This window comes from Lutra lutra, chromosome 11, assembly GCF_902655055.1.
Source record: "Lutra lutra chromosome 11, mLutLut1.2, whole genome shotgun sequence".
NCBI lineage: Eukaryota > Metazoa > Chordata > Mammalia > Carnivora > Mustelidae > Lutra > Lutra lutra.
Window position 1 is genome coordinate 5,753,226 of NC_062288.1, and position 22,857 is coordinate 5,776,082.

Here is a 22,857-nt window from a genome sequence, read left to right on the forward strand (position 1 = left end):
CAGAGCAGTCCAGACATGTTCTGGTGAGAGAAGAGAGGATATTCTCATTCCCATTCCAGGATGGTCCTGGGCAATGGGTGGGACAAAGTTCCCTTCCCAGAAAGGTGTTCTCCATTTGCTTTCTCTTGTCTTTAGGGCAAGGCCATCCTGATAGACATGCCCATAGCTGAACCCCACAGCCCAAGGAAAGGGGGTGCTGGCTTCTGGTACCTGGGACTCTGGAGCTGGTTTGGAGTAAGTGCACGCCAGGAGAGATAAAGCATGCCAGCATCATGGGAACTGATCCCGTGAAGGGCGGGGGTTCGGAACTTAAGAATCCATGCTCTGTTAGGTAAGATGATGGGAACCACCCATTTTCTTGGCCATGGTCTCCACGGGAATGCTTAAGGGGTGGCATTTCTTTAGAAGAAAAGCTGCAGAAGCTGTTTGGTCAGTATCAATATTTCTGCCCCCAAAATACGGGGCCTCACATAAGCTCTCTGATGGTGCTAAGCGTCACAGCAATTCTGGGACATTTCTTCACGGGCAGGATCTCTTCTGAAAAGGAGCAAACCAAGGGCACCCCACTGGTAGGGTCTGATTTTCTCTTAACGACACTCAGTGAAGGCATGGGGGGTGAGCTCTGATCCTCTCAGCCATTGTGGCAGGACCGTCTCTAGAGCGAGACCTGTTCGCAGACACGGGAATGTGCAGAGCCTGTTGATTACTTACAACAGGCGACTTCAGTAATGACAACTTCAGAAAGCTGGGACTCCCTGAAGAGCTCGTGAACGAGAAAACAAGCCCCTGTGTAGATCAAGATGGTAATAGGAGCATCCCACGCTCAGGAAGGCCGTGATCTTGGTGAAAAGCGTGCCACATGGCCCAGGGGGCTTGGGAGATGAGCTCCGGGCCCGGAGGGCCCACGTGAGAGCGCAAACACCACCCGGTACAGAGGCATGGCAGGTGTGCAGGAGGGAAGTCAGAAGTACCTATATGGACAGTGCAGCTGGAAGGCGAGGGCCAGAGGACTGGCTGCATGTGGGGCTCTGGGGAGGACCCCAGCAGAGAGAGGTGGGAAAAACTCATAGACTCACACAACGTGGATGTGTGAGATGCCTGCTGGGTCTAATGTGAGATTCCAGCTCAGGAAACTCCAACCCTGTTTTGCAGGGGAACGTTCTAAATCACATAAATGATAAAGCCTGGTAACGAAGAAAGCAAAGGTCCTCCCTTTCAAGTGTGCATGCCCGTCTCTTACCATCTGCATGGCAGCGTGCTCTGCATGCCGGCTGGGGAGTTCAGTCTGCTCAGGCTCACCAGCAGTAAGATCTCCTGCGTGGCGCCCTTGCGATAATGCATGTTTCCCCAAACCAAACGAGGCCTCTCTGGAGTGGCTGTTGAGCCCATGATTCGTTCCAGGGGCCGAGTGAGGAAAGGGAACGAGAACCCGGCGCCAGCTGTCTGTGGTGAGCTGATCCTGGTGCAGAACGAAAAATGCCACGCCGTGACCCGCAAACAGAAGCAAGATGAGAGCAAACCTCTTTGCGTGACATCTGTTTCTAATGCAAGTGTCACATCGGGGAGGCCCCTCTGTAACTCCAAGGAACTGAGTCATGAGCTGGGGGAAACCGAGCGGAGGTGGTGTCTCTTCTGGTGAATGAACCTTCAAGCAAAGCGGGAGGGTGTTTTCAAGAGGCAGGAAGCACCCCGTGGTCCCGCCGTGGCTTTCTGGGTTGAGCTGACTAGCCCTCCAAGGTGTTGTTGAAAACACTCATTCTTCATCGGCATGATCTTCACCACTGCTGTCTCCATGGACCACGTTGTAGAGAGAGCGGCCACGACATTCCATGTCCGACGGGCACCCGGGGGCTCAGTCGGTTAAGTGTCCGACTCTTGATTTCAGCTCAGGGTCATGACATTAAGCCCCACGAGGGGCTCTGTGCTGGGCATGGAGCCTGCTTGGGATTCTCTCTCTCCCTCTGTCCCTCCCCTCTTGTGTGCATGCACTCTTTCTCTCTCTAAAAAAGCCTGTTTTCAGTCCTTGTCAACATCTAGGAGTGGGACTCTGGGTCACATGGCAATATTCGACACTGAACTGACCGGGGAAACCAACACACTGTTTCCCAGGGCAGGTGTGCTCCTTTGCTTTCCCACCAGCAAGGATGAGGTTTCTAATTCTTCCACATCCCAAATATTAGTTATTGAAAGAAAGTGTGTGTGCCCACAAGAGCGGGGCGGGGGCCGGGGCCAGGACAGAGGGATAATGTCAAGCAGACTCCCTGTTGAGTGCAGAGCCGGATGTGGGTCCCCTCCCCTGAGCTGGAGACCATGGTCCCAAATCAGGAGCCGGACGCTGAGTCACGTGAGCCACTCAGATGCCCATCCTCTCCCCTCCTCCCCTCTTCCTCCTCCTTCCTGTTAAGTCACAGCCATCTCAGTGGGTGTGAGTGATATTTCCCCGTGCTCGGACTTGCAGTTCTCCAGCGAACCACCATGTCGAGCGTCCTTTCGTGCGTTTCCTGCCCATCAGGCATCTGCTTTTGATGGCTGAGTTTTAAGAGCCATGGGTCAAGAATCAAGGTTAAGAGCCACTGTTCCAGTCTTCGCCCCCGACCGACACAGCACATGGCCTGGCGTACGGGCATCTCATTGTTCTCTCTCGGGAGAGAGCTGCAGGGCCTCATTGCCAGCATCTTCGGGGGCTCCAACCTCCGCGGGGGCTGGTCCTTGCACACATGGCAACCCTGCACAAGCAGCATCTATCTGAGCGTGCAACCCTGCCCTGGGACATCCCCTCAGGAGAGCACACCTCAAGGCAAATGATGATGATTTTTCAGGGCAAACCTTCAATGGCTTTCATGTGACTGCAGTAAATCATTCGGAAGCTTTGGTATTTTACTACTCACAGTGCCCAGTGACTCTACCCTAGACCCACTCTCAGAGACTCTGATGCCCCAGAGGACACTAAGCTGATCCAGTGTATGTCGTCACGGTGACAGGGAGGGGACCTCAGAGCACGCACATCCTCAGGTGGCCCTTAGAGGTGGCCTGCAAAGTCCGCAGCAGGTTTCCTGAGATTCTCCTTCGTGATCCTTTGTGCCTGACCTTTAGGGCTAAGATTCTGTAGTTCTTCTGACATGCATGCTGCATTCTTCCATAAAGACATTAACTTTGGTTGCAGGTAAAGAGAGAGACAGGAGAAAGATGGCTTCTGGGGACCTGCAAGTCCCAGAGCATGGGGGTGGCCTGCCCAGGGGCCCGGGGAGTCAGAAGACCAGCCCACAGAGCAGGTGCTGAAGTTTCCATCTGAAGGCAGGTAACGCAGAAGGGGCATCACAGGAGACCATGGTATCGCACGCAGACTTCCTGCTTCAAGGGGAACCAGCCAGGGGGAACACAGAGGCACGGTGACAGTTACCAGTGGGATAGCTATAGCGGATCCGGAAACCGGAGACAGATCTGCAGATAGGACTGCAATCCTGGGAGGGGTGTGATGCTCTCATCGCTGTAAGGGACCCGGACAGCTGGCAGGTCCCAGCTCCTGTTTACAGGCGGATGGGCACGGCTTCAGTGGGCAGAATCCCTGCCCTCCAGAGCCGGGGTCACAGTGGGGAGGGCAGAAAGCAGGGCGAGGCACCAGAAGGGACAGAGGGTCAGTTTTCATCTCTCCTTGTGGGATTCTAAGGTCACCTCCACCAGCCCTACACAGAGGTATGGCAGCTCGTCGGTTCCGCCCTCTTGTCAGTCGGGGTCCCCTCCTGAGCGCCCCCCTGGAGTCCCTTTTCCCTTCACCTTCTCCCTCAGGAGCAGCTGCCGACGAGCGGTGGCCCCACGGTTCTCCCTAGCACGCAAGGGCTCCTTTTGGCCTCTCTCCTTCCTGGGCAACATCAACACCTTCGGGCTTCCCACAGCTCATTCCAGAGTCTCCCCAGCTCAGAAGTCGGCCAGCCTTCCCTCCCAGGGTCCTCAGGGCTTCTGGTCTGCACCTGTCTGAGATCTGCTCCCCCAGCAGCCGTTCCCTAATAGACCTGCGAGAGAACATCGAGTGAGGGAACCTTCCAGAGTCTCAGCAAGGTGACACATGGAAGGGGATGACTCAGGCGAACCCTCAGTCCCGGGTCCTGCAGAGAATCCCGGCCCCAACCAGCCTCTGCCGAGCAATGTCCCCCTAGGCATGGAGAGAGAGAGAGAGGGAGAGTGTGGGTGTGTGTGTGAGAGTGTGTGAGCGAGTGTGTGAATACCCTAACACACATACATCTGTACAGTAATTCGATTCTGCCACAAAAAATCTCTCAGTGTTCCCATTTTACCCCAGAAAACTCAGCCCCTATTTCTGGATCACGGTGCCATGACCCTGACACAAACCTCACCTTCCTGCATTGGGGTTGGCTGTCAGGCCCTGTACGGGGTCTTCCTGGCCTGGACAGAAGGTCTCCCTGCTGGTTTATGGAGCACACACCCCACAAAAGGGCTCTTCCCACATGCTTGGCTGCTGCTTGGCTGGTCTCTCCTCCATCCTCTGTGAGTCCGTGTGAAACACCAGGGCCTGCCGCCTCTCTTACAATTTCCACAGACGCCACAAGCACCCAAGTTCTGAGGCCCATCGGGGTGGGTCATCTCTGCCCAGAACACAACTATCTGGGTGTTTGCCCTGGAACCTCTTGTATCTGGCGTCTTGGGCAGGTGTGTCCAAGTTCCTGGTTTCTCCCCAAGTCACACTGCCTTCCAGAGTCACATGAGTGTGTGTGTGTGTGTGAGAGAGAGAGAGAGAGAGAGAGAGAGAGAGACACTGTGAGCCAACACCTTCCCTGCTCTGGCCACAGCTTGTGTGTGTGTGTGTGTGTGTGTGTGTGAGAGACACTGCGAGCCAACACCTTCCCTGCTCTGGCCACAGCTTTCTCTCTCACTATATGAGCAACGCCTATGCTGGCTGCTCCCTTTGCTGAAACGAGCAGAGAAAGCAATTCTTCTCGTTTTTGGGGTGTTTGGGGAATTTTCTATTTCACAGATTTGAGTTATTGCCAAATGCATTTCACTTATTTTTCCAGAACGTCTGGGATTACGTACACAAATGTCGTCACTTCAGACCGTTCTCACATTTTTTTTTCCCCTTTCATTAAAAACTCTGGCAGTTGACACCCTCTAGGGAGGGACTTCCATGCATTTTGCATGTGCGAACACGCGCATACACACACACGTGCACACACACGTGCACACACACACACACACACACACACACTCACACACACGTAACAGAATACTTATCTCTTCTGCAGACCCTCAGACACAGGAGGCAGAGAAGCGGACCCCAAACGTGTTGAGACGCAGAGAATGGTCACACCCCAGCTCCGCAGGGTAACCCGACCTCAGTCGCCCAACCAGCAGGAAAGGCACAGGGCATGCGCGCGTCCCACACTAAGATCAGCATCCCTTGCGGACCCCAGAAATAGCTTCGCCGTGGCATTCTAGGAAGGACCCCAATACTCAGAGCTGCCACAGACCATTAAAATTACACTTAACTGGTCATATTACTCTCCTATTGTGATTGTCCTGGACCCAAATGTTACGATTTCCTGGAGAACCCTCAAGGAGCAGGTGATTCTCAGTCTTCCAGGAGAAAGCGGAAATCTATCCTGGCCCTGGGACTCCCCCGGTGCCCTTCCCCGGGGGACCTTACGGCCTGCTAGCCTGTGGCCTGTCCGTGGCTCGTCTGTGGCCCATCCACGGCCGGTCCTTCCTCTGGGTGTCCAGATGCTTTAATGATCTGTGTTCTGCTTGTACGTCCATGATCTCAGGATAAACCATGCCCCAGTCAGCGGTCATGGTTTGTAACACACACACGCTACAACTAGGTCACAAAGACATAAGTAGCTGTGAGGGAAATGCTGAAACATCGTTGTGTCCGACGGGCCAGAAGAATGTCTGGGAAGTGCTGCGGGGGCACGATATAAACCACGGGCGGACATACGTGTTCCAGAACCCCTGCCAGCTGCTGATTTAAGGTGAGGAACTGAAGCGGAAGCCGTGTTACCACAAGGTACAGAGGGGCAGTCACATCACTTATTGGGGAAGTCCTTGGATCGGAAGCCACCCCTCACACTCTCACCACGCTTGGCTCAACACGTTACAGCCCAGACATTCTTGGGGTCAGACCATCCCTACCACGGCGGGGCCTGGAGGGTCTTCAGGAGGAGACAACCGATGACCCCAACCCACGCCACAGACCCTCCCCTACGAGCACGGCTACAAAGACCTGCATGTTTACCAAGCGCTGAGGACCCCTGCCCTAGCCCGCTGGGGGTCATCACTGTTGTGTGCCTGAGTTTCCCCAGATTCCAGTGCTGTCGTCCTTGCTGGGTACTGACCGCCAAGGGACTCAAAGGCTCCTATGACACACGTCACGTCTGCGAAGAAGCCCCCACGGCAGACAGAGGATGCGTTTTACCCGCACGCCACTGACTCACCACATTAGTGGACTAGGCTTTCAAACTCGCCTCCTGGCTTCTCAGTAATAGATCACCGTTAATTTTGCTTTGTTGGCACCAATTACCACGGCTGGTAGTTACAGTCACAAGATACGGAGCAACTGATTTTCTTGTTTTTCTGTTTCTTGTATTCTCTTTGGTAGCTTTGATAATTATTTTATCTCTTTTTAAATTTTATTTTTTTATTTTTTCCTCGTGACAGGTGCACTCTTCGCCCCCGTCACCTGATCCCCATCCCCCCCCCCCGCCCACCTCCCCACTGGTGACCACCAGTGTTTCCTGGCTTGTCTCTCTTTGTTCTTTCCCTCTGCTCATTTGTTTTGTTTCTTAAATTCCACATATGAGTGAGATCATATAGTGCCTGGATTTCTCTGACTCCTCTCATTTAGCATTACACCCTCTAGCTGATGTCATGGCAAACGGCAATTTTCAAAAAATTAGAAAATAAGGAATCACCCATATGCGTATGCTAAAACAAATGAAATCTCCCCAAATTTATTTGTACAGTGAGATTCCATCATTGAATTCACCTTTATTTGGTTAATTAATATGTCACTTATTGAGATTTTGAAATTTAATTGAAAATCAATTTGCTAATTAACATTAATATTTTATGACTGGAATATTCAGTCACTCCACTACCAGCGTGTTATTAATGAGAAACTGACACACTTAATATGTGCCATTAATTTAAAGTTGCTGGAGATCTTGCTGTTGCTCCTGTTTTCGGTTTACAGCATGTCCAGTGACCGAGTATCTCATATGCAAGGTCCTATTCTCTTACAAAGTAAGTAAGTAAAATGGCTGCCAACGGTGAGAAGATGTGAAGTGAAACCATTTCCTGAAAGCCTCTCCCGAGCTACCATCAAGGTAGGAGCCAAGAGCCGCGGACCGGGCAAGCAGGGCTGGGGCTCCGTGGCCCCACCTCAGGGGTGGTGTCGGGGACTGCCAGCGACCTAGAAAGCCCACTCTCCTTCCTCTGACCTTGCTGCAGGTGCTGTCACCCAGGAGCCACTGACGCTACTCTTCCCGGGCTCCTGGCTGCCACCTGCAGCCTTGTCATCAAGTGCCACCAAGAAACCGTGAATGGACAGGACATGCAGAAACTTCCTGTGAGGACCCTACATCAGCACTCCCTCCAGCCTAGGGACGGGCGGATGACAAGGACCGTCTCACACACCTGTGCTGCGGAAGCTTAGTGCTCATTCCTGTAAGGATCCCATCTTAGGGGTCTATGAGAGGAATCGGGAACTTCCAATTGAGGGGCACCTGGGTAGCTCGGTCGGTTAAGTGTCCACCGTCAGCTCCGGTCATGATCCCGGGCCCTGGGATCGAGCCCCACAGCCATCAGGCCCCCTGCTTGGCGGGGAGTCTGCTTCTTCCTCTGCCCCTTCCCCTCCAACCCCTTGCTCATGCTCTCTCTCAAGTAAGTAAATTCTATAAAATAAAATAAAATAAATAAAGGAGTAACAAACTATGCAGAAATCGGTTTTCGCCGGCTGCACTCATGAACATGGCACGCGTGCATATGAGCCCCTCTTGTTGCAAGCTCTGCAGTAATCGCTAGCCATACAACCATATGTAATATAATAATAATACAATAATAATGATGATAATGATCGGGGTGCCTGGGTGGCTCATTCAGTTAAGCATCCGACTCCTGACTTTGGCTCGGGTCACGGTTGCAGGGTCCTAAGATCATGCCCTGTGCTGGGCTCGGCCCTTACTGCGGAGTCTGTTTAAGATTCTCTCTGTCCCTTTCCCTCTGCTCCTCCCCCCAAACTTGCACACTTTCTCTCTAAAATAAATATATAAAATTTTAAAGAAAAATAAGAGCTTCACTTGGAAATACAAAGACCGCACAGTTCATATGTACGCTTGACTTCCCTCCGTAGAGCCCGACCCCCTTCCTCGTGCGTGAAGGTCGACTCAGGAGCTGGGCATCTGAGAACAGGGCAGCATCCAGACCAATGAAATGTTGACTCAGTCTCAGTGGAACCTAAACAGAGGCATGATGTCTGCTTGGGAATCCCCAAGTTCCATGACACGAGCTGTCTGGTATCTGCTCTGTGTTCCACTGCAATGATTGACACGGTCGAGGACCCGCGTCGTCAGGAGGGAAAAGGCCAGTGTCCACTTTGGCCAACCTCCATTCAACCGCACAGGATTCCCAGCCCACAGAGACAGAGCGGCCAAGGAAATTCAAGTGCAAAGGAAAATCAAACTTTGTCTTTCTGTAGATCATTGTATTCTCAAAGGAATCAGCTTCACCACCATCTGCGTTTAGGATTTGCTCGTATTTTTTGCGCTAAAGCTAGAAAACCATCCAGACGAGGCAGAAGTCCACTCGGCTGCAGGAAAATAAATAGCATAGACAAACCACTTGGGAAATATCACTATGTGTTCTTAGAGTTCAACCAATATCCTCCGATGACATATGCACGTGTGTACATATTATATAAACGCATATGTAATTTATTAAAATATCTTTCAAGCCCACAATGGCAAATCTATTCTTTGCTTCCCATTTTGTTTACTCTTTTTTATCTCTGCGGAATGTCCAAACAGGGTTATTGTTCAGGCTGGTGGAAATATCTCCGTTCCTGAAGCACAGGGCCGACATGTCTGAAATGCCCCTTCCTGAAGGCTGATCTCAGCATCTCCTCAGCGCTCACCGGCAGGACACATCACACATATGAGGCTTCTCGTTCGAGAGTCACGCTCACAGTGCAACTACAGACCCGCGGTATATGGGGCAGCAAACACTCTTAGCCATGAAATTACAGGAACCATTGCGATCAGGGGATGAGAAGAAACCTCTGGCCCTTCTCACCCCAGACGGAAGGTCAGATACTGAGAAGCTGGGAGATCATGGGTGCAGTCTGTTTCCAGAAGTGCGTGTTTCCAGTCCAGAGTCAAAAACTGTCCTAGATACGCACACTCCCGCACACACAGGCACGCAGGCCCTCCCACACCACGGGCAATCATTGACAGCCCCTGGGTCTCCCCAGACAGGCGCCCCCCCCACCCCGGTCTTCCTGATGGACCTTGGAACAGCTCAGAGGGTGGGTCCCTGCAGGGCCTGCCCCACTCTTCACAGACCTTCCTCACCCTGCAGCTGCCCCCCTGCTTTCTGACCCCACCTCTTGCCAGCGCCCGGGGTGGGGCGGGGCGGGGAGGGGTTGGGGGGGTCTTGGTTCTCAGCAGCAGCAGCAGCAGCAGCAGCACTGGGGAGCTCATTAGAAATGCCAATTGCAGGCCCCACCTTGGTGGCCTGAGCCAGAATTCTTCCAAGACCCACGATGCACTTGCACCTGGAACGTGCGCAGCGCCGAGCAAGGGGCTTCCCTCGTGTGTCTTCCCTGAATGCAGGGCTTGGCCTGGCTCCTCTCTGTAGCCCCAAGAGTCCTGTGGTCCCCTGCGTCTCCTAGGGCAGAGCCTCCACGAAAGTCTGCCTAGTGAGGGGCTGGGCTCTTCTCCTCCCTTGTGCTCGCTCTCCCTCCTCCCTTCCCTCTGTCCTCCCTTGTCTGTTTTTTCTCAATGTCAACTCCTTTCATTCTGTGGTTCAAGATGCAGACTTCAGAAGACAAATCACTACGTGCAGGGCAAATACCCATTTGCTACCTTTATTAAAAGCCCCTTCAAAGGGGCTGTGACCCTCAGGAGTGGAAGAAGGGGACGGGGTAACTTAGGGCAGCTTCATCTGCGTATGTTGTACTTCTTAGCAACTCACAAAATGGTAGGAAGCAAATCTGGCTCCCGAGGAACATTTGCTAATGGTGGGCAGATGACACATGACTATTTATTTTATTCTGTGACTCTCTACAAATTGGGACTCTGCGGAAATACTTCCCGGAGCCGAAGGAGCTGAACCGAGCCAGGGAAGGGGAAGGGAGGGGAGGGGAGGGGAGGGGAGGGAAGCCAGAGGCCACAGCCCTGTTCACTATCTGTGAGTCCTGGCCAGCAGGGACATCTCCCCAGGAAGAAAAGGAAGGGATCCCGGTAGATGTGGGGAAAAGTTAAGATGGAAAAATCAAGAAAGTGGCACAACCTAGGAATGGGAGCAGAGGCCACAGCGAAGGGTAAAATCCAGCCCAAGCTACACAAGGAGGGGAAAGGGAGACCAGGCCTTGGAAGGTCCCCAGGCCCTCCAGTGGGAGAGCCATCCAGAGGGCATCTGATTCATGCCACCGAGGAGCTCAGCCTGCAGCAGGGCATGAGCGCAGAGCATGCTCCAGGGCAGCGACCTTGCAAGGCAAACCCCTTTCAGCATCAGGAGAGAGACGATTTGACAGATGGCAGCCCTACCTGGCCCAGCAAGTACCTGGACAAGCTGGAAAAGAAAGGCATGGAGCTCAGAGGCCAAGGGATGCCCAGGAGGAAAGCTCACTTTAACAAAAGGTGGCGTTCCCTTCTCAGTTACCAGGGACTCCAGGAGGCTGTCAAGGGCAGCACAGCGGCCTGGGGATGCAGGTCAGCACATCCTGAGTAGATGGGGGAGGCCAGAGTACAGCCAGAGGCCAGGGAGGAGGCTGCGGGTGCTGTGACAGGTCGAGCTGGGAGAATAGGCAGGACGAGGGTTCAAAGGTAAGTCGAATGCACAGACCCCGGAGGCCACAGTGTGGGCACGCTATAGCTTTGGTTCTTTCTCAAAAGGTGGGTGAACTCCCTGGAAAGTGTGTCTAGGACCCCGGAGGATGTTCCCTGCTGGGAACAGGAGGGGAGAGTGTCTGGGAGGGGAACACACAGAGGACTCTCTTCCGCTGAGTGAGGGGGGCACTCTGGGCAGTGCTGCGCCTTGTCGGGACCCACCTTCTGGAAGCCTCGCTCTGCCTGCTAAATGCACCAGGAGGACCTGAGGAAGTGAGGCCCCAGTGGAGGCCATGGGCGCGCAGCCCCCGGAAGACCTGCACCGCGGTGACCCCCAGCGAGGAGAGTCCCATCTACCGGGAAGGGGGCAGAGAGGATCTGAGGATGGCCCACGGGTGGTGTGGGATAACGGAGAGAACAAAGGGGACACCAAGGTTTTGGTCTAAGTCCCGCAAGGACAGAGCTGCCATCTCCTGAGTTGGGACAGACGCCGAGGGCTGGGAGCTCACTTGTCTCCATGACCTGGTTTCAGAAGCAACTTAAGAAGCTGCTCTCGGAACCAATGCACCTGCTGGTCACCAAGACTCTGGTCTTACACCTGCCTGTCAAAGAGCAGGGAGAAGGTCAGGAAAGCTATGAAGACAGTAGAGGAAAAGAGATACTCCTGTCTTACGGGAACACAAGGAAACTCAGTATTTTGAAAGGGACATTTTCCACCTCTCTTCCCTACGAACATGACATTTTCAGCCAAAAGGTTAAAAATCTGTGTTTCTTCCTTTTGCTCTAAGAACCAAGTACTGGCATTAGGCAGTGCCAGTTGACTTCAGCTCTACATTCCTCTCATTCTAGGAATCCCAGGCTGCGGGCGCCCGGGTGGCTCAGGGGGTCGAGCATCTGACTCTTGGTCATGGCTCAGGTCATGCTTTCGGGGTCGTGAGACTGAGTCCTGCATCGGGCTCAACGCTCTGTGCCGGGCTGCTTGAGATTCTCTCTCTCCCCCTCCCTCTGCCCCTCCCACTCCGCTTGTGTGTGTGCACTCTCTGTCTCTCTAAACTAAATAGAAAAGAAAGAAAGTCTCAAGAAAACACACAAAGTGATGGAAAGCTGTACCGGGCTGTAAGCATCTATGTGATTCCCCCATCCCACTTGTTAATACTTTCCATAGGCCGCCCCTCTCTTAATTTTGAGTACAAAATGCATTAGAGAAAGGTAGAAAGCCATCGAAATAGCCCTTCAAAACTGATTTATAACCAAAATGAGTTCTAGATCACAAACACGTGGCTCAGCCCTCCGGACAGATTTTCCTGCTCTCCGTTTGTGGACTTTCCAAAAAACAGAATGAATCCGAGGTTTTCCAAGGCCGGGCTCTGCTTGTGGAACACTGACCCCTGGTGGCAGAAACGGGTCAACACACCCTCCGCAAGTGTCTGCAAGTTCTTCCGGATCCCCTTAGAGGCTGGATTTGGGCTCAGGCATGCCAGAGTGCGAGTTCAGCATCTCCAATAAGTGGGGGGACCCAGGGGAAGCTGAAACTGTGGCGTTTCTTTTACAACTTCGTTTGGAATGACTTTTCCGAAAGAAGTGCTGTTTTACTGGTGGGCGTCCCTATAAACTTCTGGGCTCCCCGGTGCAGGCCCCCAACACCGCAGATGTCCCCATTAGGGCCCTCCCATCTGGTCCCCAAACACGGATTCTCCATCCATGAGAAGCAGGCACTGTGATGATGGAGGATTTCCATAACTGCCTCGACAGGGCAAGCGGTCAAAGGGCCCCAGGCAATTTTAATTTTTGTTTTTTGTTTTTTGTTTTGTGTGTGTGTGTGTGTGTGTGTGTGGTTTTTCTTTCTTTGTTTGTTGTTGTTGTTATTGTTGTTTGTTTCTGATTTTTGGTTTTTTAATTGAGACACTGATTTTTGAAAGTCAGTCACCAAAAAGACTTTTTAACTTTATGGTAACGAACAGTGCAATGGTATCCGATATAGCTCACATTGATAAATTTTAAATTGGTCAAATTTAGGGCGCCTGGGTGGCTCAGTGGGTTAAAGCCTCTGTCTTCAGCTCAGGTCATGATCCCAGGGTCCTGGGATCGAGGCCCGCATCAGGCTCTCTGCTCAGTGGGGAGCCTGCATCCTCCTCTCTCTCTGCCTGCCTCTCTGCCTACTTGTGATCTCTCTCTCTGTCAAATAAATAAATAAAATCTTTAAAAAAAATTTTTTAAATTGGTCAAATTTATAGAATCTGGCTTTTTTTTTCTAACAAAGCCAAGGCGCACATAAATGGTCAATTACTACAGTTTATTTGCCAACTTGCCCAATGGCCCACAGTTAGTAACAGTCACCAGGATGAGAACATGGGTCACTTTCCTCCTCCATCCGAGCATTTTCCACTTTATGGGACCGATGTGGTATTCCGGGGTGTGTGGCATTTTTGCATGCACAATTACAAATTAACTCAGGTACCTCGTTCTGTCAATGTGCATGGTTTATCACTGCTGTTCATGTGAGTTAGGGACAGGTCAGACGGTGGGAACAGTGGCCTGAGTACCATGTCCCCTCACCATTAATCACACCCGAGGTGACGGACCACATCCCCTCCATGTGTTTCAGGGCCCAAAAGTGAGAGATGAGGGAACTGTGTGCTATGCATGGTTTCGGAAGGGAGAGTTTCTCAGAAAAATGCAAAATCCCAGGAGAACAGCTTGACATCACTTGGGAGGTGATTACATTTACTGATTCAAGGACCCTTTCAGAAAACGAAGAGGATTCCTGGAATAAATTTTGGTTTACATGAAATTACCTTTTCAGGGAAGATCTGATTATTTTGGCCATCCTCATTAGGATATTTTCTTTTAAGGATACCTGGTGGCTCAATTGGTTGAGTGGCTGGTTCTTGATTTCAGCTCAGACCACGATTTCAGGGTCTTGGGATCAAATCCTGCATCGGGCTCCGTACTCAGTGGGGAATGTGCTTGAGATTCTCTCTCCCTCTGCCCTTTCTTCCCACTCTCTCTCTAAGAAATAAATTATTTTTTACAGGATATTTTATTTTAATGTAAATCTATTCTCTTCAGAATCTTTTTTTCTCTCTTCAGACTCCTACAATGAACTGCTCACATTTTAAGGGAAAATATACAATAGTTCCTACAGACTTTCTAGTAAAGCTCTGAACGAGCTTACTGACATCTCAGAAGGCTTCCCAGAGCATTAGGTGAGTTCTGTGACTGCTGATCCTGCAGAGTGGGCAGGGCTGTACCCACTATACAGATGGGGAAAGTGGAGACAGAGAGGTCCCCTTGCTGTGTGAGATTGAAAGCCTTGCTCTTTCACCTAAAGTCAGTGGGGTGAGCAAAATTTATAAAAACAAGAGCAGACTGTTCATAAGGAAAGTTCCATCACCAACATTCCATGCTTGGTAGACGCGAGCAAAATATCAAACATAAGTTAAGACATAATGGACATAAAGACATTTGAGCATGAGGGGCGTGTGGGTGGCCCCGTCAGAGAAGTGTCTGCCTTTGGCTCAGGTCGTGATCTCAGGGGGTCTTGGGATTGAGCCTCAGGCAGGGCTCCCTGTTCAGTGGGGAGTCTGTGTCTCCCTCTGCCTCTCCCCCCCACAATCATGTGCATTCTCTCTGTTGCTCTCTCTTAAATAAAATCTTTTAAAAAAAGAAACAGGATCACGAACATAAAGTCCTTCAGCAAACAGAAGCTGCAGTCCAGATTTGGTCAATTACTCGGCCTCTGGAAGCTGGGCAGCTTCTGCGTCCGTGTGAGGAGGATGAAGCAAGAGCACAGAACTAAGCACGGGCCCATCACAGGCTGGCACCATGATTTTATTAAGGGCTGCCCTGCCCTATGGCTTCAAGCCCTGTAAACTCTTCTTTGGAGGCCAATAATGAATCTACCACATTGCAGCTTCATTCATTAACTTTGGGTTTCAGTAAAAGTCCCCCTTCATTTAGAAAGATGAAAAAAAATCCCAGAAGACACTCCGTATCAGTGTATCACGCTCGTCCTCCTTTTACAGCTTTGCATCGCACAAACGGACAGACCGCAGAATGAGTGCCAAGGGGAAGTTCTCTGGAGGTTTAATTTCTCCTTCTCATTACGAGTGCATCTGAGCACTTTTTCATTTATTTATGTACCACTTACATTTCTTTTTCTGTGAACTTTCTATTCGTATCTATCTTGGTCAGGATGTCATCTTTATTTTATTTTAAAGATTTTATTTATTTGAGAGAAAGACACAGAGAGAGAGAGAGAGGATGAGAGTAGGGTGAGGGGCAGTGGGAGAAGCAGACTTTCCGCCGAATAGGGAGTCAGATGTGGGGCTCCATCCTGGGACTCTGGGATCATGACCTGAGCCAAAGATGGGCACCTAACCAACTGAGCCACCCAGGTGCCCCCACTTTTCTTGTTTTAAATTGAAGCAGAGTAGACACAGTGCTGTATTAGTGTCAGGCATACAACCCAGTGAAGTGACAAGTCCGTACATTATTCATTGCTCACCATGACAGGTGTAACGTCACATTACACAATGGTATTACAATATTATTGACTGCGTTCCCTATGTTGCACTTTCCCACGCTATGACTGGAAGCTTGTACATCTTAATTCCCCTTCATCTCCTTTGCCCATCCCCCTCTCCCTCCCCTCCAACAACCACCAGTTTGCTCACTATATTTGAGTCTGTTTCTGTTTGTCTTTTTTTTTTTTTTTAAGATTTTATTTATTTATTTGACAGGGAGAGCACACAAGTAGGCAGAGAGGCAGGCAAAGAGAGAGGGGGAAGAAGGCTCTCTGTTGAGCAGAGACCCCTGATGTGGGGCTTGATCCCAGGACCCTGGGATCATGACCTGAGCTGAAGGCAGAGGCTTAACCCACTGAGCCACGCAGGCGCCCCTCTGTTTGTCTTTTGTTTGGTTTGTTTTTTAGATTCCATATAGAACTGAATGGACAGAAAAGATGTGCGACATATACACAATGGAATATTACTCAGCCATCAAAAAGAATGAAATTCTTGCCATTTGCAAGGATGTGCCATCCACAGACGGAGCTAGAGGGAATCACCCTAAGTGAGGTAAGTCAGATGGAGAAAGACAAACATCCTGTGATCTCACGTACATAAGGCTGTCATTGTTTTTCTAATTCCAATCCCCACTCCCCAACATTTGTCATTTAGATTTTTACTTTGCTGATAATATTCTCTCTTCCTTCTCTCGTTTTTGACTCAAATTTTTTTCCCTTGAAGTTAAAGTAACCAGCATTTTTTATTAATTATTTTAATTAACATATATTTTTGGTCCCCTGTCAAGGGTACAGGTTTGTGAGTCATCAGGCTTACACACTTCACAGCACTCACCATAGCACATACCCTCCCCAGTGTCCATCACCCAACAAGCCTCTCTACTGCTCCCGCCACCCCCAAGCAACCCTCAGTCTGTTTTATAAGATAAGATTCTCTTGTGGTTTGTCTCCCTCCCGATCCCATCTTGTTTCATTTTTTCCTTCCCTACCCCCCCAAATTCCCCACTCTGCCTCTCAAATTCCTTATATCAGGGAGATCATATGATAATTTTATCTTTCTCTGATTGACTTATTTCGCTAAGCATAATACCCTCTAGTTCCATCCACGTCATTGCAAATGGCGAGATTTCATTTCTCTTGATGGCTGCATAGTATTCCATTGTGTATATATACCACATCTTCTTTATCCATTCGTCTGTAGATGGACATCTAGGTTCTTTCCATAGTTTGGCTATTTTGGGCATTGCTGCTATAAACTTTCGGGTGCATGTGCCCTTTCGGGTCGCATTTGTATCTTTAGGGTAAATACCCAGTAGTATGATTGCTGGTCATAGGGTGGCTCTATTTTCAATGTTTTGAGGAACCTCCACGCTGTTTTCCAGAGTGGTTGCACCAGCTTGCATTCCCACCAACAGTGTAGGAGGGTTCCTTTTTTTCTACATCCTCGCAAACATCTGTCATTTTCTGACTTGTTAATTTTAGCCATTCTGACTGGTGTGAGGTGGTATCTCATTGTGGTTTTGATTTGTATTTCCCTGATGCCGAGTGATGTGGAGCACTTTTTCATGTGTCTGTTGGCCATTGGATGTCTTCTTTGCGGAAATGTCTGTTCATGTCCTCTGCCCATTTCTTGATTGGATTACTTGTTCTTTGTGTGTTGGGTTTGATAAGTTCTTTATAGATTTTGCATACCAGGTCTTTAACTGATAGGTCTTGTGAGTATCTTCTCCCATTCTGTCAGTTGTCTTTGGTTTTGTTGACTGTTTCCTTTGCTTTTCAGCTTTTGATCTTGATGAAGTCCCAATAGTTCATTTTTGCCCTTGCTTCCCTTGCCTTTGGTGATGTTTCTAGAAAGAAGTTGCTGCAGCTGAGGTCAAAGAGGTTGCTGTCTGTGTTCTCCTCAAGTTAACCAGCATTTTTGGAAAGTGTTCCCTCCTCACAATTTTTCTGCTAGTACTTACATGGTTTCAATTTTTACATCTACATTTCTGTTTGCTTTTTATCTTAGTATTTACAGTGAAAACGTATATGATTTTATCCTTCTCTTTGGGCTCCTCAATGATCTCAAATCTCTGTATAAATAAGTTTATTTCTCCCCACTGATTTGACATGTTGCCTATATAGTATATCAATTTCTGTCTTTAGTTGGCTCTGGAGTTTCTATTGGGTTTCACTCACTTCTTTGTGGTCAGTATAACACAGTCTGAATTACAGAGGCATTAGAAGCTATTTTAAAACTACCCAGGCTTATCCATCACGCTGGTCTTTCAGAGTTTTCCTAGCTAGTTATTAGTTGCTTATTCTTCCAACTAAACCTTATAACTTTTTTTTTTAGCTCTACAACAAAACCCAATCAACATAATAATGTTGAATCTTCACATTTAAGAATGTGGAGTGTCTTCCATGTGTACAATTCTACTTTTGTGTGTCTTTGTGGTATTTTATAATTTTCCTTAAAAATGCTTTGGATGTTTCCTATGAGGTTTTTATCTGAGCTCTACCTATTTATCTATGTCATGAATGTATTTCCCTGTGTTGCACTGAGAGAAAAGAATCACACAAATAAGCAATGCCCACTACAAAATTTATGCTGCCATTCTTTGCTGTTGGAAAAGTTATAATACCTAGTGCATTGAAATAAGCAAATAGGTGTGAGTAACCAAGCCGTCCAATGTAATTAAATAAATTCCCACTCAAACACAAATGTAGCTTATAGAGTACATGGAATATTAGAAGACATTTTCCAATAGGTTGTGGCCAAAATCGAGACTACATTGCAGATTGACACATCAATGGACATTTCAAACTGTTCTCAGTTGTTTAAATCTGTTTTATAGCAAAGCAAATGTCATTGCTGATGTGGTCATGGCAGGTGAAGACTTCCTTAAGATTATACAACTCAAGGGTGCCTGGGTGGCTCAGTCAGTCAAGCGTCTGACTCTTGATTTTGGCTCAGGTCATGATCTCAGGGTCATGAGATCAAGTCCCATGCTGGGGACTGCACTGGGTATGGAGTCTGCTAAAGATCTCTCTCCCTCTCCCTCCACCCCTTCCCTGCTGCTCATAGACCCACTCTCTCTATCCAAAAAAAAAAAAAAAAAAAAAAATCATTTTGAAGTGGAGTTGCAGAGTTTAGGAACTGGTAGATTTCAGGATAGGAAAGAGGGCCATGTGATCCGGAACCCATCAGCTGCTCCTGAACGTATGGAAGAGATTCCAGAGGGCACAAACTCAGTTAATCTAACCAAAGATCCTCCTGATCATGTTGACAGTATGGAGAAGTAGGAACTAAAACACCGCACAGCTTCCAAATGTAGCATGGACAGGTAAACGAGAAGCCATACACAACGTCGTGCCTCTGGACTGAACGTACAGAACCCAAACAACTTAACTAATCTACAGTCCCATTTTCGAGAAGGTCCTGTGAAGTGGTGAGAAGCCCACCTGGTTGGCAAGAAGCAGCTTCGGGTTTAGTACTCACGTTTGAGCCCCTTCCCAAAGCGGACTGTGAGGTGTCCTCATCACTGTCCACCCCGGAACGCCCGATCCGCTCGGCCTGGAACACAGACACGCAGCACGTCATCTCCAGGTCAATGTATGCCCAGGCAAAAAAGTCATCCTTGGCAATTCTGACAGCACAAAACCAGTGTGGTCTTCAAGGCAGCAGGCTCTGACCTGAGTGGTCTGTAATCCATGGCCACGCCCCTCAGCACAGAAACCCCAAAGCCCGGAACCAAAGTGCTCACTGATCCCAAAACCAGTTTTGAAATTCATGACTCAAGGGAGGGGTGCTCCTTTTGCTTCTTCCCAAGAGCATATATTTAGCTTAGAAAATATGTAATATGAAAACAGTAGTTTCATGAGTGTGAGCTGATGGGATTTGCTCACAAAACCAATGAATTAACTAGTTTGGGGGGGATTTTTGAGCTTTAAATTCGGTTTACCGCTGCACTGTTTATACAGAAATAACTCACCAAATAATTATATATATAAAATAATTCACCAAATGTCCCCCTATCTGTCCATAAAAGATAAACAATAATGACATCTCACTTGATTTTTCAAGAGGACATTTTGTGTGACAGCGTGCCAGCCACCAGCTATAGCATTTGACCCCAAAATGCTAGACCCATTGTTAGGCTGGGTCTTAGGGTGATTCTTAGGTACTTTTTCAGAACCTCTGGGTTGGGGAATAAATAATGTCAAAATTGTACAAAATTATCATGTTCTGAAAATAATAAAATATGAACTTTTAAAAAACATAAAGATATGGGCCCTCATCTACTTCAGCCAAAATGATATCCCTCAAATATATCCTCTGTCGGGATTTTACACACACACATTTTTTTTTTTAAAGATTTTATTTATTTGTCAGAGAGAGAGGGAGAGAGAGCAAGCACAGGCAGACAGAATGGCAGGCAGAGGCAGAGGGAGAAGCAGGCTCCTGCTGAGCAAGGAGCCCGATGTGGGACTCGATCCCAGGACGCTGGGATCATGACCTGAGCCGAAGGCAGCTGCTTAACCAACTGAGCCACCCAGGTGTCCCCACACACACATTTTTATGTTTTGTTTTGTTTTAAGAAGATATTGTAAAGACCTCCTTAGCTTTAATTGCCTTGATAATTCTCCATCCTTATTGTTCTGTCGTTGTGAGACACTTGCGGACTATTTGGCATCATAAGATTTTAGAAAATATGTAAATAATGATTACCTCCAAACCCTCTTACTGTTAGTGCAAAAGAGTGGAATTCTGGACCTTTCAAATACGTACAGTGTGAATGAGTGAGGAAAGCCAGGGTTCTAGAAAGACAGGCTGGTTGGAACTCAGTCACTGGACTGAGGGTCAGCTCAGAGGTACACAGCCTTCTTTCCTGCACCTGTGAAGTGAGGTGAGTAGTACGTCTCTCACCAGGCTTCTAGATTAAATGAAGTTGCATTTAGCGCATCTCAAACCATGAAGAAAAGAGAAACAAGGAAGAAGTTGATGCCCCAAACAACAAAGAATCCAGCAAGGATACAACTGCGTAAGAGAGTTTTAGAGCGACATAAAGTAAGAAAGGAAGAGAGGAGGTATATTAGAAAGGAAAAATAATCCCGGCCTGCCGAGTGGGAGCCAAGATGGCAAGACAGGAGTCCCTGCACCTGTGGCATTGTCTCAGGGTCCTCCTGGGTGGTGTCTCCTGACAAACCCTCAAAAGTTGGACTGTCTCTTATCTCCCACACCTTAGGCATTCTTATTTTGCTTAAAACAAAAGCATTTCTCGATTTTTTTTTTTTTTTTGGCTTTCTGGCAGTTTAAGCTCTCAAAAAGAGGAAGACACAAGAGGACTCTTGAGATCTCAGTGTGAGGAAATGGTAGGTTTTATTGTGAACTGGTGTCATCAGGATGAAGGAGGACAGTGGGGAAGTATTCCTGGCAAACTTAACCTCCCAAATTCCAGGAACTAAGAAACCCAACATTGATAGAATAAAGGGAAATTCAGATGCAAAAGTCTGAATCTATAATTTCAAAGTAAACGTGACCAGAGATAAGGGAAAGGAGCAGAGAGATAGGGAAGCAAGGGTGGGAAAAAAAAGGGGACGGGAACGGTAAGGGAGAGGAGAGAAAGTTGGGGGGAGAGGAGGAGCTGGGAGGGAATGCAAGATGGGGAGAAGGAAAGTGCAAAGGATCTACAGAGAAACATGCTGAGCACAGATTTTCAAAGGACAAGTAGAAACATAATAAACAGTAACAACAAAAAAGAGATTCACAAAACCAACATCAAAAGTTCAGGACAGGCAAAGAGAAAATGAGCCGCACTGTGGCACTGTGTGTGGGGAACTGCCAAGGGGTCGTTCAAGCTCCTGAGCCACATGGGGACCTTGGCTTTCACCCCTAGGGCTCTGACCCCGGGTGGGAGGACCAGTGTTGCAGTCTGACCCATCCGGACCTAAGCCGGGACCCTGAGCACAGTGTTTCTTTGCATTCCCTGCTCCTATCAGCAGAAGGGTGTGAACCCTCCGGGGAAAGGAGATGCGCAGCCTCGTGCGCAAGCAGGGGGCCTCCCAGCCAGTGCCAGGCTGTCCTCCCACCCTTCTTTCACCTGTACCCAGGTGGACGCTTCCACGCTGAGCTGATGGTATCAGAGCCCAGCATCTGCTGGACCGGTTTTGTCTTTTTAAATCCCACTCATTAGTAAGGAGAAACTACCAGATACTAGCAAAATACACCCTTTAGACAGATACAATAGGGGCAAGGAGCAGCCTCTTCTCTTGCTTGTGAGAAGGCATTTACGGTTTTGGGGATTTCAGAAGCTGAGTGCAAAAATCTCCAGTCTCGGCCTCTGCACCGTGACCCCGCTCTACAACACGGCATCCAAAGTACGATTTTACGATTTACTACATAAAACCAACAAGAGCAATAAAACTAACTTATCACGCAACATATTCCAAACCATCCTGGAAGACCAAAGGCCACCGGAAATTTACCAGCAAAGGACGGTTCAACGACGGATGCCCTTCTCCACGAAGAGGCCCCAGGGCAGCGCTGAGAGGCCCTGCATGTTAAACAGGTTCTAAAGGTATTTCACTTGTAGGCATACGGACTGTTTTCTTTCTTTCTTACTTTCTTTTTAATCAACATAGCAGCAGCACGCGCTCACTCACTCATTCATCAGTCCACAGGAGGTCTCCTGAGCTGCAGCTTCACACCAGGTACTGCGCATGCGCTGGCCACTGAGCCCCAGCTTCACACCTGAGTGGCCAGGAAGCCACAGCTTCACATCCGGCACCGCGCATGTGCAGGAAGCGAGCCGCAGCGTTACACCAGACACTGCGCATGCGCCGGCCCAGCGGCGCTCAGAGTTTGGTACCCTACAGGCGAGCACAGCGCTGCCCGCAACTGGCTTTAGGAATCAAGGGTGGAAATAGGTCAGCCGCTTCAGTACCTGTGGATAAGCTCCCTTTCCCCCAGAGAAATGAACAGTCCTAACAGTATTTAGAAAGATTCCAAGAGAGGGTGAATACAGACATCACAAGCAACTATTTTTCCGAAACGCAGAATCCTACGTGTATTTTAGTCCATTACCTTACTACTGCTTCTTTTATTAACCTTGAAAAATCCCAGAATTTTTTTCTTCTCTTTATCTGTCTCATCATGGCCAAGTGAGGATTTTCTAAAAGTTTCTGGGGAAGAAGAAAAAAAGACTGTTATTGTCTGCGCATGAAACGAGATTAAATAGAATCTCAACAAACGAACCCTCCACTATTAAACTTCCAGATTTTCCAAGACGGTAA

General features: G+C 48.9%; 1 protein-coding gene across 4 annotated transcripts in view; it reads right to left on the reverse strand.

Annotated features, from left to right (window-relative positions):
- Positions 1 to 22,857, reverse strand: part of COBL (cordon-bleu WH2 repeat protein) — a 270,471-nt gene that overhangs the window by 127,082 nt on the left and 120,532 nt on the right. For all 4 annotated transcript variants that reach the window (XM_047694205.1, XM_047694203.1, XM_047694204.1 and 1 more), the window contains 2 exons: positions 22,649 to 22,746; positions 19,064 to 19,138 (listed from right to left, as the gene is read on the reverse strand). In XM_047694205.1, the coding sequence (XP_047550161.1) occupies positions 19,064 to 19,138; positions 22,649 to 22,746 (173 nt within the window). The remainder of the gene's footprint in view (positions 1 to 19,063; positions 19,139 to 22,648; positions 22,747 to 22,857) is intronic.